The following is a 19,148-nucleotide window of genomic DNA, read 5'->3' as shown; positions in this document are numbered from 1 at the left end:
CTGGTGGAGTCTATCATGTCTGTGGATCTCACACAGGGATTTTAACTGTCCGACATGTTTCTCAGAGACGTGGGCCTTGGTAATTCCTGAAATTACCTAGCTTGAGCTGCCGGGGACCAACGTGCACCACTAGCCACATCCGAACCTCTCTCCCTACCCCCGCTGAATTGCACGCTTCGATGTAGCCATTTTTACACGGTGGCTGTGCGTGGAGAACAAGCACAGAACATACATGGCTTCAAAGAGCAGTCTGTGGGAGACTGGGAGGAACTGAATGGGTCCCAAATCCCATCCGAGAGCAACATCAGGCATTTGGTTGTAGGGAGAGAAAAAGAATGCAAGAGACAGGTTTAAAGTGCATTTCGGACTTCTCTGGAAGAAAGTTAAGGAAAGAGGAATCTGCCTGATGCCGGAAACTGCCCACTGGAGCAAGGACAGGATGAAAGAAGTTAACACATCTTCCCCACCCACAGCATCCCTGTCCCTAGGATCCAGGTAACTGTCTCCTCTCCTCCCGTCCTCACGAGGGCCTCCAGGCACACACGGGAAACAGCCTCTGGGGGCCCCAGCATGTCCCACTGTGTCGTCCGCCGCTACACCTGCTCTGCTCACGTGACCTCTTCCAGGGAACGTCACTGCCACCCAGCTAGGCAATCGGCCACCAAATCCTGCTCACCCAGAACCGAAACATCTCTCTGTCCTCCCCGCCCCCACCTTGGCCACGCCATCCCATTCTCAGACGCCCCACTTCAAACTCGCCACTTCCAAACTGGACTTAAATTTGTCTGCAGGATAAAAACCCTCAATTCTACCATCTGACGAGGCGTGCCTTCCTAACCCAGTTCTCCCCCTTATCCCTGCCCAGCATCTCTCCTGCCTGCCCTGCTGGGCTGCCGTCAACTGCAGTTCTTCCAGCTTCCGAGACCCAGGCTCCCAGGTCCCCGCACCTGGGGGTGTCTTTCCTCCCTGCCTTCTTCCAAGCAGTCCCAGGAGGCCGGGGCTGGGTGAGGGACCACAGGCCTGTCGTGCCCATTGGCATGGCATGTTCGAGGGCATCCGTCACCTTCTCTGGGGTCCAGGGTGTGTGTTTTGCAAGGGTGTCCCTTCAGCCCACTGGGAGCAGACTTGGAAAGGAGGTTCCAACGTCCCCACTTGGGGCAGAGTGTGCTCTGGCCGAGCTCTGAGGGGCAGTTGGCAGACGCTGCCCCAGACTGGGGGCCACCTCACAATCCACTTGCTGGTCACGGCCCCCACCCCCACCCACAAACCCTTCCCCGGGACCAGACCAGAGTCCTGAGGGTGCGTACAGCCAGCGGCTGCTTTGAAGGCCCCTCGGAGCCAGGAGGGGCAAAGCCAGGCCCCCCAGTGTGAGCACACCTGCGGGCAGCCGTGGTTCACGCTCCTCGGGGAGTTGGCGCCTCCGCTCTGCCCCACGTCCCCGTGCTTGTTTGGAGCGGGGGCCGAGGCCCACAGAGGGAAGCCTGGATGACCCTGAACCTTCCCGGCACCCAGAGCCCGACAGCTGAGGTAGCTGGAGATGCGGGGAGGCCGGGCCCCACCTCCCGCACCCAGGCCACTCGGGGCTGCTCCAGGCCACTGGGCTGCGCCTTGGGCAAGATGAGCTCCGGAGGTCACCAGGCCAGGGGCGAAACCATCCCTGAGCTGCGTGGGCCGTCCCCAGCTTCCAAGTCACTGAGTGCTCGCTGGGGAGGAAGGGGCACATGGGGAGGGGCTGGTCAGCGGTCCAGGGACCCTTGACTCCCCGCCCTGCCTCATCTCCCCACCCAGGGAGCCAGGGAAGGGACCTATTGGCCCCATGGGGGTCCTGTCACATTTGCGGGGGGCCCTTTCCCAATCTGGGCTTCATGGAGGCCTCATTTGACCTCCAGAGGGACTTCTAAGAGGCCTCTTCGGCCTCTCATCACAGCTCACCTCAAACTTGCTCATGAACTCTGCAAAGATGCCGAAGAAGGCCTCAGAGGTGGTGGCTTTGGAATCCTCGCCGAAGAAGGCCAGCGCCCTGCCCAGCTCGTCGGTGGCCTCCCGCTGCAGCGCGTCCAGGGCCCGCAGCACCGGCTGGGCCGTCTCTAGGAAGGACTGATTGCCCCGTTAAGGAAACTGCCAGGCATCCTCAGGTTCTCGGGCAGTCCAGTTTGGAAGTGGCTGAGCCTAGCTGCCACATGCCCTGTGCTCAGCCAGGAGCCATGCTTGTTCGGGGGGCTCCAGTCCCTTCGCACACTGCCCTCTCAGCTGGCCATGAAGCCCACCACAGCCAGTCAGCCTCGTGGCCCTCCACTTGTCTTCTCTGTAGGGTAGCCCTGTCTCCCCTGTGGGCTCTTCTCAGATGCCGTGACCCCTTCCTCCCCAAACACCCGCTGATAGTATCTCCCTGTCACTCTCTAGGCTTTGATCTCTCTCTCTCTCTTTTTTTTTCTGTAGCATTTGCCGCTATCTGTACTCTGTGGCAATGTCCCCCTCTCCTGACTGCCTGTGACTTAAATCTGGGCTCTATGGCCCAGGAGGACAGATGGGGCGAGGCAGTGGCTTTTGGACAGTCAAAAGAACTCCTCTTCAGTTATGCAGACTTCGTGTAAGTGCTGGGATTCTAAATCACCAGGATGGACCCTCTGCCAGGACCCCCGGATCCCAGTGGCCACTGGGGCTACAGACAGCTCCCCATCCCGGTGCTGGGACCGGCTGCTCAGAGGATACTGTCATGACCACAGCAAACTTGTCCTCACCGGAGGGGGGCGTGCTCTGGCAAGCAGCCTGTATCTCACTGATGGTGCCATGGAGGTCAGCTAGGTCACTGGTCAGGGCCCGTTGATTCACTGTAGGGAAGGGAACAGAGCCTCACGAGCACCCGGCCTCCCAGCCCAGGACAGTGGCACCTCTGCTTCCCCGCCCATGCACTCAGCCTACCTTTGGCAGCCAGGGGCACAGTGGGCAGGTCCTGAGCAAAGCCGAGGAGTTCTGGGAAGTGCTGGCTCAGCGATTTGGCAAGAATGTGCAGGAAGGTAGATTTCCCATCCACAGTCTTCGTGGAGTTCAGCTGCAAGTGATGCCCAGCAGACATACTCCTCAAGGACCCCATCAGACACCTGATCACACAGGCCTGGGTACCCTTGGTCCCAAGTCTCCTGGACTGTGACAGCAATTCCTGGCCCTTGACACCCAGCTACTCCAAAGTTGCCAGTATTTCTTCCTCTGAAGCTCTGCTGGGATGCCCACAGGCCTCCTCAGGAGTTTGGAGGTTCCCTGGCCCAGATCTTTGAGACATCCTTCCAGCCCCCCAGGAACCAGGCCCACAGCCATCGGCTAGAGAAGGCCACCAGGTTTTCTGTCCTTGGCAGTGAGGCCTTGTCAGCAAATATAACCCCAGATTTTCTGACCCCTGGGTGACGGTGGTGGGACACCATTCACATGTCTTCCTTCTTGTGATTTTCTGGAACCATATGTGGCCCTCCTGGGCTTCAGACATCCTAAAACATTCATATCTACAAATGGAGTTTTTCTTCTTCTCTTTTAAAACAATCAAAGGTACCATGGGGAAAGGTCCCAGAAACAGTGGGAAGACCAGGTATTCAAGCTGTCCTTTCTCAGATCCTAGATCTTATAGGCGCAGGACGGCCTGACAGTGGTGGTGGTATTAAGGACACAGAAGCTACCAGGTGAGATTCTCTCCTTCCTCTTGGAGTCTTCCCTCCCTGTCCCCCCACCCTCCATTTTTCCAGATCCCAAGGCTTGGCTTGGAAACGGTCCCCCACCCATCCTTTACTGCAATTACATTCTGGCCTGCTGGCAGCCAGCTTTTCCTCCTGGGAGAAGGGCGCTCCTTGGCCATGACATTCTCTCCTCCCCTCTGCCACAACTTGGGTTGGGCCTGGCCTCCCCAGCCTCCATACGGTAGAGCAAGCCCATACATTACTGCCAACTGGTCCCCTCACCTCCGTCAGGAAGTTGATCTTGAAGCCTGTGGTCTTGTTAGTTTTGGGCTGTCCATCGTTGAGATAGTTGCCCATGGCCAACACAAACTGTGGAAAGAAAGGCGGGCAGGTCCTTCCCAGGTGCTCACCCCGCACCCCAGACCACTATCAGGATGGGCCTCCAGATTGGAAGCCCCAAGGGGCAGACAAGCAGGTGGAGTGATGGGAGAGTGGGTGCGCCCTGACCTCCAGGATCTTGGCGAGCTTCCGGCTGTTCTTGAGCTCAAGGGAGGCTTGGCGCAAGCACTCCAGGCTGCCCCGGATCTCTTCTGTCTTCTCCTGTAGGGTGGCCTGGAAGTGGAGACTGCGCAAGCGGGTTTTGTATTCCGGAACCGACAGCATCTGTCACGAAGTCAACGCCAGGATTGCACCCATCCCACCAGGGGGCCCCACCGCCCCACCGCAGCCTGGGGTGGGGGTCAGCTGGCCGCCCGGCATTCCCCTCAAGAAAAATAAGCACAATCCCAAAATGAGCACACAAAAATAAGCACAATCCCATCTACCTTGAACCCCGGGTGGGAACTGGCCATTAAAGGTGTAAAACTGGGACTCGGAGGCGCGAGCGCAGTGGCGGTAGGGGAGCGGGACCCACGCAGCCCCGGTCACAGCGAGAGCCCCGATGGAGGCGGCCGAGGCCGCCGGGCAGCACCCCCCGACCCCGGGCGGCGGTCACGGCCGCGGCACCTGCAGGACGAACTGATCGGGCTCGCTGAGGCGGCCGGGCGCCTCGCGGAAGGCCTGGTAGCGCTGCTCCTCGTCGGCGTCGGGCGCGAAGAGCAGCAGCTGCGCCAGGTGCGCGGGCTCCAGGCGCCGGGGCTCCATGCTCATGAGCACCTGCCGCAGCTCCGCGGGGCTCAGCTTCAGGTGCGCCAGCAGGATGGCTGCGGGCCGGGCCGCGAGCGTGAGCCGGGGGCGGGGCCGGGCGGAGGGTGGGCGGGGCGCCTAAGTTCCCCGGGGCTACCGGGTGGGGCCTGGGCGGGGCAAGGAACTGGGCGGGGCAGGAGCCGGCCCGGAGAGGCTGAGGGTTCTTCCCAAGGCCGAATAAAGGCGAGGACAAGGTTCTCGAAGACTTAGACCTAGATTCGGGTGGGGTCTGTGGGCGTGGTGCCAAAATGAGGGAGGAGACCCCGTGAGGGAGAGTAGAGGATGCGGCTGGAGGCGGGGCCATAACCCGGAAGCCGAGGCCTGTAGAGGTGGGGCCAACGAGGGGGCGGGGCCAATGAGGGTGGAGCCCAGCGCGGCACCTGCGCCGGGGTGGGTTCCTTGACCTAGGAGGGGGCCTTCACCCAGCCGGTGTCGGACCCCCACGGACTAATGTGTCATCCACCCCCGCGGATCCAAAGCTCTGCGGCCCAGAGACGGGGCCGCCTCCTGTCCCCCATAAGCCCTGGGACTCCCCGAACCCCTCACAGGTGTTGTAGGCCTTCTTGTGAGACAGGATCTCCACCACTTCTTTCTTCCTGAAGGGTTCGGGTCCGGGCAACGGCTCTGGAAGGGAAAGTGGTTTAACGGGAGGACACTAGGCTGGTGGGACGGCCCAGGAGGGGTGTGGCCACACCCAATGGCGAGACACCCCTTGACAGGGCCGTGACTGAATCAGCTCCAGGTGTCCACAGTTCCTTCATTCCCCAGTCTCCCACTCAGGTGTAACATACTCAGCATGCGTGGTGGGTGCCCCTCCCCTCCCCGCCCCTCCCCCTCCCCCTCCCCCCGCCGGGGCCCTTGGGACTGAGCTGCCCGAGTAAGGTGAACCAACCACCTCTTCACCTTGCAGATGCTTCCTGGATGGACAAAGGCCTTTGTCTTCCATCCTGCAACCACCTGTCACACATGATACCCCTGGCTGCCTGGAACCCCACCCAACAATCCTATAGGGAGATACCCAGAGAGGGGAGAGGGGACAGAGAGACTAGAAGGGACATCTAGTCTCCTAGATATGGATGCCTCCTGGTCACCTGATTCTGGCTCTGTGACTTTAAGCGTATTATCTAGCCTCTCTGTGCTTCTTCATCAAGAAGCCGGGGTGGTCACAGTCCCTGTCTCTTAGGGTCATCACAGGATTGATTTAGAAACAAGGGTGTCTGGCATTTGGGAAGCATGCAATAAATGCCAGCTATTAGGGTCATCTCCACTTGGAGACAGGAGAACTGAGGCTCTGCGAAGTTAAATAACTCAGGGACACGGTAAGCAAATGGCAGTCGGTGCGGGCCTCTGGGACTCTAGGCCCCGGGATGCCACAAAAGGCAGCAGGTGGACTTCCAGAGAGGGCTTGTGGAGGGTTCCCCCAGGGCCCTTGGGCCACTCACTAGCAGGTTTCTGGGTGCCGAAGTGGAGCTCCAGATCGAGGTATTTTACCATGTCACTCAGCTTATCATAATCAGAATCTTCCCCGAGCTGCAAGGCAGAGGGCGTCACAGTGAGGCCCTACCCTGGCAACCGCACTGCCACCGCCCACCCCACCCACCCTCTAAGGGCTGCCCTGGGAGCTACTGAAGGGAGAGCCCTCGTCAGGCCCTGGGGTACACGTGGGGGCCAGAGGAGACTGCGGGAGACACGAACTCGTCCAGGTTATCAGGCGGTGAGCCGCTGCCTCCTCAAGTCCATTGCATACGTACACCTGCAATACCCCCCCTGCAGAAGCCAGCAAGCTGCACTGGGGCAGGCGGATGAAGGGACTGCAAAGGGGCCGCAGCCAACCGAGGGGGCTTAAGGAGGTGGCCAAGAGCTCTGGCCTTGCTTGGGGGTGTTCTTTGCAGGGGGTGCTCTCACCAGAGCTGTCCTGGGTTCACGATGCTAGGGAAACGGAAGCGGGAAATGCCAGGGGCTACAAACTGGACGGGGGCTTGTCTTCAATGCTGCTGCCCAGGCCACCTACCCCTGGTGCAGGGCACCCCCAGGCCCCAGGTCACCTACCTGACCCCAGATGGTGCCTTCCGAGTTCTCCACCTGCTCCCACCGTAGGCGCTTGACGCTCATGTGGCTGGTCTCACTTCGGCGGTGGCCCAGGCCCCGGGACAGCATGGGGGGTGCACAGGGCACCGGTGGGGGCAGGGGTGGCGGGGGCGGTGGAGGGACTGGGTGGCTGAGTTGGGTGAGGGGCTTGACCAGTGTCTGAGCAGGGCCCCGAGGACCATCGGGGGTGCGGGAGCTGGGCTTAGGGTCATGGAAGGGCAGAGGCGGCGGAGGCGGGGGGCTGAGCGGGGGTGGGGGGATGTGGTCGGAGACGGAGGAGTAGGTCAGGGAGCTGCCTTCCTCACTGCTGCTGATGCACTCGCTAGCGCTGCTCCGTTCGTTGGTCACAAAGCTGCCCTGGTCATCGTGGAAGCTCATCTGCCAGGGCGGAGCAAGGTGAGGGAGAGTGGGATAGCCTGGGGCAGGGGGTGGGACAGCCTGGGGACAAGGATAGGACAGTCTGGGAAAAGGAACGGGGTAACCCGAGATAAGGTATATGGGGTGGCCTTGAGTGGGGGGTGTCATAGTTTGAGTCAAAGGGTGGGATAGCTCAAGCCAGGGGGGTGGGGTAGCCTGGGACAGATTCTGGGATGGACCGGGGCAGGGAGGGAAGTAGCCTGGGGCAGATTCCCAAGGGCAACAGGCTTCTTGAGGGAGCCCAGGGATACTGTTTCCCCTTCCAGACCCCCATGGCACACGTGGGCCCCTCGCCCTCCACACCTGCTTTCACGCTCACCTCCTCATAGTCATTCTCAGGGCTCAGGAAATCATCCACGACAGTGACCCGGGGGCCCAGCTGCTCACTGAGCACATCCAGGAAGCGGTCAGTATCCCGGCTTCGCATGGGGCGGGAGAAGGTGAAGAGCTTCCTGCGGCTGGGTGGGCGGGCAGGGTCCGGACTTGGGGGGCTGTCGGAGCGGATGGGCCCGGGGTCTGGCTGTGGGGAGGGCGCCCTGCTGCTGTCCAGGCTGGCGTAGGGGTGAGACTCAGAGCTGCTGGGGGAGGCCAGGCCCCCTGAGCACAGTGGGTAGTAGCAGGGGGAGGGCAGGAGCCGCTCGCTGGGCCACGAGACGCTGGACAGGGTCCTGGGCCCTGGGGTGGGGGATAAGGTGTGAGGTCTCTTCAGTCAGCACCTGGGTCCCAGGTGCAGGCTGGAGAGGAGGGGCCCGGGGCAGGGTGGCTCTGTGTCCCTGGGTACCTTCCTTTCCCTCTCTGGACACAGCACGAGACCCTGGATGCCCCTGCCTCCCCAGGCCCTTCCCTAAGGGAAATCAAAGGTCAGAGTAGGTGAGGGGGAACAGTACTTAGCCCCAGGACAGGCCAGACCCCAGCTCATCTTGGTCCCACCTAGGACTGACCGAACACAATTCAAAGGGGAGATGGGCCTTCTCCGGGCCCCAGACCAAGGATCATGAGGCACCTCCCGCACCCGACAGGCCCTTGGCTGACAGGAACACTGCCCCGGCGTCCTGCCTTCTGAACTGCAGAGAAACTAGCTTCTCAGTTGGGCCATTCACAGAGCAATGCATGCACTTAATAGTTTATCCAACAGCCACATGCTAACTCAGGGCTCCTTAGGGGAAAGACCTAGGCTCTTCTAAATCTATAGGAGGGGTAAGGATTGGAGGGGACCTGGGAAGACCTGCGACAACCCTAACCTTGATGGACCTTTGCCATGGAGGCCACTGAGGTTCCCCACAACTCAGTCATGGAGCCATGCAACAAAGGGGAGGCTCGAAGGATGTGCCTCAGATGGGGAAAACACCCAGACAGACAGCCCAGTGGACAGAAGCTAGTGCTGCCCTCAGGAACCCCAGCCGGCTGAGCCCCTACCTGCTGCACCTGTCGGGCTGGGCACTGGCGGGGAGGCACGGGATCTGGACGTGGTCCCCACCTTCCCTTTGAAACTGCTGCTCAGTCGGGACTCGAGCTCCGCATAGACGGCTGACATCTTTGGGGAGAGGAGGCCAGGGTGAGTCCAACCCACCCTCCCCTCCCATGTGAGGCCCTCACATGGCCTCAGAGGCCAGGCCTGGGTGGTCTGGGAGGCAGGGTTCTGCCCCAGCCCCAGGAGCTACCTATTCCCAGCAGCCAAGTGAACCACCAGGAGGGTGGTGAGGTCTCACCATCTTCGGATTGGGGGTCTCAGGGAGGGACGTGCCGTCGCCTGCCTGGCGCTCGCCTGGGATTAGAGGAAGAGGCATCTCGGGACAGTCACCGGGACCTGCTGGGGGAATCGGGGAGGGTGGAGTCCACCGTGGAGACATCCAGTGACCCTTCTGAGCTCTAAGGCTCAGGTTCCAGCCCAGGCTCAGTGGGCAGACATGGAGAAAGAACTAGCAAGCCCTGCAGACCCCCGAGGGCCATGGCTCAGCCCCGCTCAACCCGTTCTCCGGGATCTCTCGTCTCACCAACCCCATTTTGCAGGTAGGAAAACGGAGCCCTGTTCCTCACACCCAGTCCCGCCTTCCCGTCCAGAGCCTCACCGCAACTGAGGCTGGCCTCTAGGCCCTGGGACCGGAGGCTGCGGCGGCACATGGAGGAGGCCCTCAGGGAGCTGCGTCGCTGGGGCTCCAGCACCGGCTCGGGCTCAGGCTCGGGCTCGGGCTCCAGGTCCAACTCGGGCTCTGGCTCTGCTGTGGGACATGAACAGGAGACGGGCCCCTTGTCCTCTCAGCCCAGGGGCCTCCCAGGAGGGGTGAAGGCAGCAGCTGTGTGCACCGATCTGTGACCCCAGGCTCTGCTTGGCAAGTGGAGAGAGATTGTACACCTACTGCTCAGCCTACGCCCCGAGCCTCTTGCTAAAACCCTCGAGCCTCTCCCACCAAATTGTGGGTCCCCAGGACTACGGATGGTGGGCACACAAGGGCCAGCACACAGGTCTGCAGGCTGTGACCTAGCAGGTGCAGAGTATGTAGAACATGGGCACAGGGTTTGGCCTAAATGATGGGTGCGGCTTTATGGCCACATGGGGGACACTGTAAGAGATGGGCAGCTGTGGGAAGCTGAGGCCACACATCGTCCGGCAGGCCCTAGTGTGTGTCCGTGTGCATCGAGGCACACCAGCCAGGTGTGACCTGACTGTGTGCTCACTCTCCAGCTCTGTAAACAGCAACCACACGAATTTCCTGGTCTGTGCCACATTTCTTGAGGTGCAATGCACGGCCACTGAGGTCACTCCCATGTTGTGGGTGAGAAGCCTGGGCTTCCGGGCGGACAGGCAGGGTGTCTAAAGTCTGAGATAAGACTGCAGATGTTACTTAAGGGTGAAGCTGAGGGGCACCTGGGTCGCTCAGTCGGTAAAGCGTCCGACTTTGGCTCAGGTCACGGTCTTGGGATTTGTGAGTTCGAGCCCCACGTCGGGCTCTGTGCTGACGTTCAGAGCCTGGAGCTGTTTCGGATTCTGTGTCTCCCTCTCTCTCTGTGCCTCCCCTGCTCACGCGCTCTCTCTCTCTCAAAAGCAAATCAACATTAAAAAAGAAATAATAATAATAAAAAAGGTCAAGCTGGCAAGGCGCATCCGCGGGGCCAAGTGTGCGACCAGCCCGGGTGTGTCGGGCACGTGTCTGCATGACACAGGGGTGCATCCGTGTGTGGAAGAGGCCCAGGTAGGCTGCGATCTGAGAACAGGTGTCTGGCTCTTCGGTGGGCGGGGCAGCGGGAGAGGCTGCTTACCTGTCATGGCCGTGTAGCCCAGGAAACACGCGATTTTCTCCCGGCACAGCTCCTGCTCCTCGTAAGTCAGCAGCTGGTAGATGAACTGCCAAAGGACTTGCTTGGCGGGTGTGTCCAGCACAGGGTAGACGTCCACGATGAGGGTGTCAATGTTCCTGGGGGAGGGTGCAGGAGCAACGGCTTCAATACTCAGGGGCTCACCATAGGGGGAGGGAGAGATGGACAAGGTGGGGGGGCGCTTCCAGGCCACAGAACCCTGCGGAGACAGGGAAGGGAGGAAGGCAGGCCTGGCGATCGGCCACCCTGATTCAAATCCTGGCTCTGCCACTTACCAGCCAAGTGACCTTTCTCAAGTTACTTAATTTCTCGGTGCCTCAGTTTCCTTATCTGTAAAATGGGGATAAAAATAGCATCTATCTCACAGAGTCACTGTGAAGATGAAAACACATAGAGCGTACTGGCGAGGCTGACTCACTACCTCAGGGATTGGCAAATGATGGTCCGCAGGCCAAATTCTGGACCCCCTTCTGTGTCTGTAAAGGAAGTTTTATTGGAACACAGCCATGACTCTTTGTTTATATATTGTCTACGGCTGGTTTTTTTTTATTTTTAAAAAATGTTTATTCATTTTTAAGAGACAGAGTGCGAGCAGAGGAGAAGCAGAGAGACAGACACAGAATCAGAAACAGGCTCCAGGCTCTGAGCTGTCAGCACAGGGGCCGACGCGGGGCTCAAACTCATGAGATCATGACCTGAGCTGAAATCAGGAGTCGGACGCTGAGCTGACGGAGCCACCCAGGCGCCCCTAAAATAGTAATTTAAAAACTCAAAATAAAAAGATGTCACTTTCTGGCTGAAAGACTGCAGGTATGAGTGACAGCGGTGCTCTGGGAAAATATTTGGTATTACTTTGTCAAACTAGGTACACAAGGGGCGCCTGGATGGCTCAGTCAATTCAGTATCCGACTCTTGATTTCAGCTCAGGTCATGATCCCAGGATTGTGGGATCGAGCCCCACATTGGGCTTCGCACTGGGAGTGGAGCCTGCTTAAGATTCTCTCTCTCTCTCTCTCTCTCTATCTCCCTCCCTCTCTCTCTGTCCCTCTCCTACTCTCCCTCTCAAAATAAATAAATAATTTTTTAAACGTTAGGTAAGCAAATACCTTAAAAGCCAGCAATTCTGCTCTGAGACGTAAATTTCAAACGAACTGTGCACAGCTCCGTGGGGAAATGTGCAGGACGAAAGTGGGGTGACCATAAGTGATTAAGGAAGGAATTGCTCTGATGGACCATGGACAGGCTGGCTGGGGGCTGTCAAACAGGGGTCTTGGAAGGCAACAGATTGTAAAGTTGCCCAAGAGATCCAGGGCCCAACCCAAAGTCCAACACACCCCATAGTCACGGTCTTTCTCCCAGATGAAGGCTGAAAAATCGAATTAGTACCTAGACCCAGCTTTAGGTCAGAAAGAATGTTCACCAATGTTCACCAATGCTACTGTGATGGAACACAGTGGTGGCAAGGCGGGGTCTGTCACTGGCAGGTAAATACCTCAGACACGGCTGGCGGGGGAGGTGATCTACAAGAATCTGGCTGCAGTTATAAACAATGTATTCCATGTCCGCGGAACAACATGGACAGATCTAAACACACAGCACTTGGTGGAAGAAAGTCACACACGGAACGTGCAAAGAATAGCACAATCATGATGCGGAACAAAAAGATACATCATATGTGGGGCGCCTGGCTGGCTCAGTCAGAAGAGCATGTGACTCTTGATCTTGGGGTCATGAGTTCGAGCCCCACGTTGGGTGTAGAGGTTACTTAAATAAAACTTAAAAAAAAATACATCATATGAAACAGCAATGCCTACACTTGAGGAACACATCAGACAAAAGGATGCCCGTTAAATTCATCAGACTGGTGCCTTGGCAGGGGAGGGATGTGGGAGAGGGAGAGGAGCTAAAAGGCAATGAAAGGTAGAGACAAGCCCAGCATCCAGATAGACAACATGTGGTCTGTCCACGAAATGGAATGTTATTTGGCTACGAAAAAGGAAGGAAATAGATACCGTAGCTTGGATGGACTTGGAAAACACGATGCTGGGCGAAAGAAGCCAGACGTGAAAGCCCACATACTGTGGGCTCCTATTCATGTGGGAGTCCGGAACAGGGAAAGCCACAGAGACACTGAAGCAGATTCATGGTTGTTTAAGGGGTGGGGGGAGGGCAGAGGAGGAGGGGGTGACAGTGAAGAGGTGTGGGGTTCCTTTCTGAGGTGATGAAAACGTTCTCAAACTGAGTGTGGTCACGGATGCACGGATGTGTGCATTAAAAATCAGTGCCTCGTACCCTTAATTGAGTACATCGTGATGGTGTGTGAGTTATATCTCAACAACGCTGTTTAAAACAAAAAAAAAGAAAAGGGCACGGACAGGTGAGGGGTTTGCATGGGCCGTGACAATGACCCTATGGACTGAAGTTACAAAAAGGAAGACACTGACCTAAGCACCCCCTCCCCCCTGCCCCATGACGGCCGGCCGGCCGGTGGCAAGCGCCCACAGGCCAAAGTCTTGTGAGCGGTCCATGACCAGTGCAGCTGGTGGTTGCTGCTTCACCTTGCAGAGGCTAGGTCACGTGGCTGGGAGGTTTAAGAGTGAGGGTTTGTTGTGGGGCACCTGGACTGCCCACCCCCCCCCCCGGGGCCCCTGGTACCAGCTGCTGCTTTCTTTGAGTCCCCCCCCAGCACCCCCCCCCAGCCCAGGAGAACGGGGTGGAGGAGACCCAGGCAGGGAGACCCCGATGGTGAGTCTGGGCAGGATTTGGGGCCCACCCGGGGCTGGTCCCGCCACCTGTCCGGTTCAGCCACCTGTGCTGGAAGAAGCTCTCAAGTGCCCGGCAGACCCCATAGCGCTCGGGAGGCGTGAGTAGGTGCTCCAGCTGCTGGCTGAAAGTCCTCCCCTGAACCCGGATGCTGGAGGGTAGGATCTCTGCCACCCACTGCAGGGAGGTGAGCGCCGAGGACGGGTTGGGGGAATCCAAAGAATCGGAGTCTGTCGGGGACCACGGGCAGGAGAGGCACAGGTGACCCAGGATCCCCAGGTTGGATGTCGTGTCCCTGGCAGCTGGGGGGAGTGCCGGGCACTGGGAGCCACACTTGCTGCCAGAAGCTGGGGACAGGGATGCAGGGACAGCCCCTGGCAGGGTCCCTGAGGCTGCCCCACTGGAATCTACGGCACCACGTGGGGAGGGAAGCTGCAGGCTTAGGGGGAAAGGCAGAGTCCTGTGCAGACTCGTAAATCCCACACACGGAGCCCTGGCAGGGTGTCTGTGAGCCGTGAAGCCTAGTGGTAGTGGGTGTCTCACCGCTGGCAAACGGGACAAGCCCCTCCTCCACCACCAGCGTGGGCACCGCGCCACTGCCTTGAAGCATGGACACCACCTTGTCATGGGAGCAGTTCCTGCCGAGAAGAGATGGCCCAGGAGGGCCTGACCAGGATGAGCCCTGTCCACGGCCACCCACCAGACCTCCTTGTCCTGCTGGTAGAGGCCACTCAGCATGCCCACAGCTAGGCCAGGACCAGAAGTCGGGTCCTGCTCATTCATAGCCTCTGCAGGAGATGCTCCGGGCCCAGGACCAGCTGGACACTTCTGGGCGCAGAGGGATTGAGCCCACGTCACCCCTAGGCCAGGCTATTCTCAAGGGCAAGACACTCGTGGTCCATTTAACTGTGTCCCTTGCATGGAGCTGGGGTGTTTTCTGGTTGGAAGGATCAATGACATCCTGGCTAGTGTAGGGGGACAGATTCAAGGGTTCCCACAGGAAGAGGGGCAGGCTGTGGGGACCAAGTGGTCATAGGAGATTGGGACCACGGCCTGGGTGTCCCAAGAGGCGGGAGTCTTGGAGGATGATGTGTCACCAAGCTCTGATGTCCCCAGTAGCCTCTGACCTCATGTCCAGTCCATTGAGGAAAAGGATCCGGTCGCCTGACTTGAGGGAAGCATTGTCAGCCGGGCTCCCTGGAAGCGAGAAGAGAGCGCGGGCCGGTCAGCTGGGCAGGGCCGCGCTCTGCGAGCCCATTTCACAGGAACAAAACGGGAAAAGCGGCAAAGGACAGCCAAATTCAGGCCAGCAGATCCCACATTAGACCCAGTACTCCTCTGCTCTCAGCTGCTCTGAGCGGGGAGTGAGCCCCTGGGTGGGCATGGGAGGGTTTGGGGCACAGTGTGGACCACCCGCCAGCCCTGAGCTGTTGAAGCAGTGCAGAAACAAGGAAGGTCTTGGGAGCGGTATTTCTGCAGCATCTGTGCACCTGCTGAGAGCCCCGGTCCATACACCGGTCTCTGCCCCTCACGTAACAGTTCACGTGGCAGATTCCTCCGTGCCTTTGTCATCAGGAGAAAGTGCGTCTGCCTAGAGGGACGCATGCGTCTCCCTCAGGCTGTGAAACATGGTGTATTAATCATGCTTGTTTGTTTCTGTGCTTCCTGATGCTTTGGCATCTTGGGGGCAATGGTGACCTGGGAAGCACTGCCCTCCCAGGGCTAGCCAACTCCTATGTGGTAAGTGACTGGCTCGGAAAAGTGTCTCTTGTACACAACGGATCCAGAGCCTACAACCAGCCAACCTCCGTGTCTACGGGGCTCTCACACCCCGGGCCACTGTTGCCCTGCCCTAGTCACCCAGGGCCAGGCACCTCCCAAAAGGGGACAGCTCCTATGCCCCAGAGCCTGCTGAAAGCATTCAAACTCATCCTACACCTGCTTAGCTTGCTTAACCTGCTTGGCTCGATCCTTCCCTTTCCCATGTGGCCCTGTGTGGTGGTGTGGCCCTGCATGATGTGGCATGTCCCTTCCTCTTGGGAACTGTGAAGGACACGCTCTTTTTTCCAATGGTGATTATCTCCTGATCTGTTGGCCTCACTGCACCAGGATAATAATAAAACCTGCATTTTAAACCCAAGATAGCAGTGGACTCTCACTCGGCTTTGATGGCCCTGAAGGTCAGACCAAACCCAGTACCCACCACCTGGGGAGGGGCTGGTAACCTTGCTCCTGTGGATGCAGGTTTTTTTCCTTTCTGCCTCTTTTATCAGGTGCTGCTCTAAATTTGATTTGGAAGCAAGTGGGGGAAGGGACAGATGCCTAAAGAAAACGTACTCTCATGAGGCTGTGGGGACTGTCGGGGCAGAGGGGGCAGGGGAGAAGGCTGCTCAGGAAAGACTTGCTAGGGAAGCAGAGTCCTTTCCCTGGGGCTGAAAAGGGGGAGAGGAGAGGGCGATGGTGGTGGTGAATCCAATCTGGCCTGTCTGGAAGCTTGGGCCAGCCTGGGGTAGGAGGGCCGGTGGGGTTGTAGCCGGGGAATTCAAGATCACTGGAACAGGAGTCAGGAGATCTCAGGTTCTGGTCCTTGCTTTGCCAGAGCCTCTAAAGGCCTCAGTTTCCCCTTCTGTAAAAGCTCTTACTGAAGCATTGGTTTCGCTTCCTATGACAAGGAAGACAAGGGGAAGCCTGGACACTGGGTTGGAGAGAACAGCACATCTAGATTTTAACATGGCCCTAGGCAAAGGATCTCCGGCTGGACCACGTGGGTGGAACAGGAAGGTGGTGGCTCAGTTGGAAGAGACAAAGAGGAGAGATTACTCTTTTCTAGAGCACCAGCCCTTGGGCCTCTTCCCTACGACACTGTGTCAACAACTTAGTGCACAGATCCGAGAACTGGAACGCGTCAGTCATCTGAGATCCCCGTGGCGGGAGATGCTAAGGCACTAAGGCACTTTCCTGGGGATCAGAAGATGTCCATCCCACAAATCCATGCATTGGAGGTGTGAGATGAGGAAAGGCAGACAGGACTCAGCATCAGCGGGTCCACCAGTGGGGATGTGTCACCAGGAGCAGCATGCTCAGGTGCTGGGAGGTTATGGATGCAGGTGACCCAGCCCTGGGAGGTGGTTACCAGGAGGGAAAGTTCAGTTTAGTGCCAGGAGACATTCCTGCCCCACAGAGACCTTTCACAATGGAAGACCCCTCCCCCCCCCACACCCCACCTCCAGAGGGGGAAAAGGGAAAATTCCTGCACTAAGGCTCTGCCTTTTTCAAGATGCCGCCATTCCAGGAGCACCCCACCACCACCATCAAAAAAAAGGGAGGCAGGGTGGGGGTGGGAGGAGAGTCCAGATTGGGAGGAAGGGACTGGATAGTGGGCAGAGGCCCTGAGGGCCTGATGCCTCTCTGAGTCTGACCCACCCAGCAAGTGCCAAGTTCACAGTGGGCACCCAGCACAGAGCACGCATGGTGTTGGGGTGTGGCCTGGGCAGGCATCAGGTGTGTGTCCTGGCTCCCCCAGTGTCTGGGACGGCGCCCTCAGCCCCCCCACGTGGACGCAGGAAAGGTCTGGATGGAGAACTCGGGTCACTTGGCTCAAAGGTGACCCTGAACTTGGAGGGCGTGTGCCCCAACTCAGACGGATGTATCTAGGATACTTAGAGGGCACAGGCTACCTGAGATTTGAACCTGGGGGGTGGAAGCGAGGGGGCGGGTTACTGAGTATCGGCCTAACAGGGTCCTTCACTCCATCCAGGACAACCCGCCTACCCCTCACCAGGCAGAACAGACTCGATCCAGACAGGCCCATGGCCGCGCAGCGTGAAGCCGAAGCTCTTGTTGCCCTTGTAGACTCGGACTGTCCTGGGGAGAAAGAAGGGGTGGAGTGGGGGGGGGCTGGCCGCGTGCCCCGCCCTGGGGAGAGAGAGGCTAGGGGGCATAGGGGATAGAGATGTCCCGTGTCCCGCTGCCCTTAACCTCTCCTGCCCCGCACCCGCACCCCCCAGGTGTCCACGCCCCGACCCCGCGCGCTCTGCCCAGATCTCCGCCCCGGCCCACCGACTAGGAAGCACCCGCAGCCCGTGCGCGCGCGCCCCGGGTACCTGCGCGTGCCCCCCGGGCCCGCGCGACCGCCCAGCAGCGAGGAAGCCTTGCGCGGGGGCGGCTCGTCCGGGCGGCGCGGGGCGGCGCTGGCGCGAGTGGACACCAGGAGGCGCTCGGGCCGCTCCTCGCTGCGGCTCCGGCGCAGCCGCTGCGCTCCCTGCGCCCGCCGGGCGCGGCACAGCTTGCCCAGCAGACCCTGCGACACCACCTCGTCGAAGCGCGCCCGGTGCTTCTTGGGGATGAAGATCCTGCGGGCGAGGGCCGCAGAGTCGGGGCGCGTCCCCCCCAGACAGCGCCCCGGTCGCGGCAAGGCGCGGCCTAAAGGCTCCTTCTGGCGGCCGCCGCCCCGGGCTCTCCCGCCCCTACCCCAGGGGTAACCGGGGAATCAGTAGCCCGCGCCCCACTCTCCCCCTCGCTGCCGGGACTTGCGCCCCAACCGGCCTGTTGGGGCGACCCGACAAGTCACGGCGCCCGGCTCGCGCCTGGCTCGCTCCACCGCCGGAAAGTCACGTTCGGACTGTCCCCGCTACTCTGGCCTTGAGGGACCTGAGCGCCCCCAGAGCGCGCCCATGGTCCTGTTCCCCTTCCTGCCTGTGTCTTCCCGTTTCTGACCTCTTCCCTAACTCCCTCGTTTCATGCCCTTGCACCTGCCAGGCCAAACCCCAGCCGGGGATCCCCCCACCACTCATCTTCTTCTTACCTGATTCCAGGCAACTCCGCAGGAGAAAACAAGCCACAATCTGCCCCGGGGTCAGACTCTCCCCAGACCCTCCTTACACTCCCCGTCCTCCTGCTCGCTTCTCAGGCCAGTCCTTTCTACACCTGCCTCCTCAGAACTTGCCAGGACTCCCACATCCAGTCCTACCTTTTCCACTTTTGCCCAGGCTGTTGCCCCTGCCTGGTACCCTCTGTTTCCTAGCTACAATGGGCTCGACCCTCAGCACCCAACGCTGGCCTTCCTCCAGTTTAATCCAACATGTGACATACAGTAAGACCCTGCTACCGGTGCCAGCCAGGCACTCAGGTTCAGAGCTGACGGCACCGTGGTCCCTGCCCCCAGAGAAGCCACCTAGAAGTGGTGAGAGGCAGTGGGGAGGCTTGGATGGCCTCCCCGTGTGGGATCCACACCCTGGGCTGATTTCCTTGGTAGCTGTGGATGTCTTCTGCAAAGCTGGAAGCTCTCTGAGGGCTAGCTCTGTGGCTTGGCTGAGGGCCACAGTGACCAGTCAGGGTTTGGCACAGGGGAGGGACCCAGTGACTCAGTAAACAGGGGTCCACCAGCAGCCCAACCACACCTCCGAGTAATGGCAGCAGTTAGCATCCTGGCGGACTCCCCTGTCCATAGCACAGGATCTGGAGGCTCAGAGAAGATCTGTAACTTTCCAGGCTTACACAGCTGGCCCCCGGCACAGCTTGGACCGAAGGCTGGCCTCTGAGCCTCAGCTCTGTGGCAGGACTCTGCCGAGGGACTCCGAAGTTCTGGTTGCTAGTGAGGCCTCCCTGGCTGCATCCCAAGGCTCCCTTCCATGTTCTCTGTACCAGGAGCCAGTGCCAAGGGCATGGTGGGGAGGAGGGAGGAAGAAGGGCACAGTGGCTTTGCAGCCAGCTGAA

At 59.4% G+C, this 19,148-nt stretch overlaps 1 protein-coding gene across 3 annotated transcripts in view; it reads right to left on the bottom strand.

The window, feature by feature from the left end:
* Positions 1-1,631: 1,631 nt before the first annotated feature.
* The window catches only part of LOC102951948 (Grid2 interacting protein), a 32,743-nt gene continuing 15,226 nt past the window's right edge, over positions 1,632-19,148 (bottom strand). For 2 of the 3 annotated variants that reach the window (XM_042971615.1, XM_042971616.1), the window contains 20 exons: positions 17,537-17,785; positions 17,212-17,297; positions 14,561-14,630; positions 13,977-14,071; positions 13,480-13,663; positions 10,614-10,768; positions 9,425-9,574; positions 9,065-9,162; positions 8,772-8,889; positions 7,675-8,030; positions 6,900-7,316; positions 6,293-6,380; positions 5,397-5,474; positions 4,671-4,867; positions 4,173-4,328; positions 3,948-4,034; positions 2,923-3,052; positions 2,713-2,831; positions 1,933-2,097; positions 1,632-1,703 (listed from right to left, as the gene is read on the bottom strand). In XM_042971615.1, coding sequence (XP_042827549.1) covers positions 1,632-1,703; positions 1,933-2,097; positions 2,713-2,831; positions 2,923-3,052; positions 3,948-4,034; positions 4,173-4,328; positions 4,671-4,867; positions 5,397-5,474; positions 6,293-6,380; positions 6,900-7,316; positions 7,675-8,030; positions 8,772-8,889; positions 9,065-9,162; positions 9,425-9,574; positions 10,614-10,768; positions 13,480-13,663; positions 13,977-14,071; positions 14,561-14,630; positions 17,212-17,297; positions 17,537-17,785 — 3,070 coding nt within the window. The remainder of the gene's footprint in view (positions 1,704-1,932; positions 2,098-2,712; positions 2,832-2,922; positions 3,053-3,947; positions 4,035-4,172; positions 4,329-4,670; positions 4,868-5,396; positions 5,475-6,292; positions 6,381-6,899; positions 7,317-7,674; positions 8,031-8,771; positions 8,890-9,064; positions 9,163-9,424; positions 9,575-10,613; positions 10,769-13,479; positions 13,664-13,976; positions 14,072-14,560; positions 14,631-17,211; positions 17,298-17,536; positions 17,786-19,148) is intronic. The other variant, XM_042971617.1, reaches the window with a different exon arrangement.

Source organism: Panthera tigris, chromosome E3, assembly GCF_018350195.1.
Source record: "Panthera tigris isolate Pti1 chromosome E3, P.tigris_Pti1_mat1.1, whole genome shotgun sequence".
In the NCBI taxonomy this organism is placed as follows: domain Eukaryota; kingdom Metazoa; phylum Chordata; class Mammalia; order Carnivora; family Felidae; genus Panthera; species Panthera tigris.
This window is presented reverse-complemented; position numbering and strand designations above follow the sequence as displayed.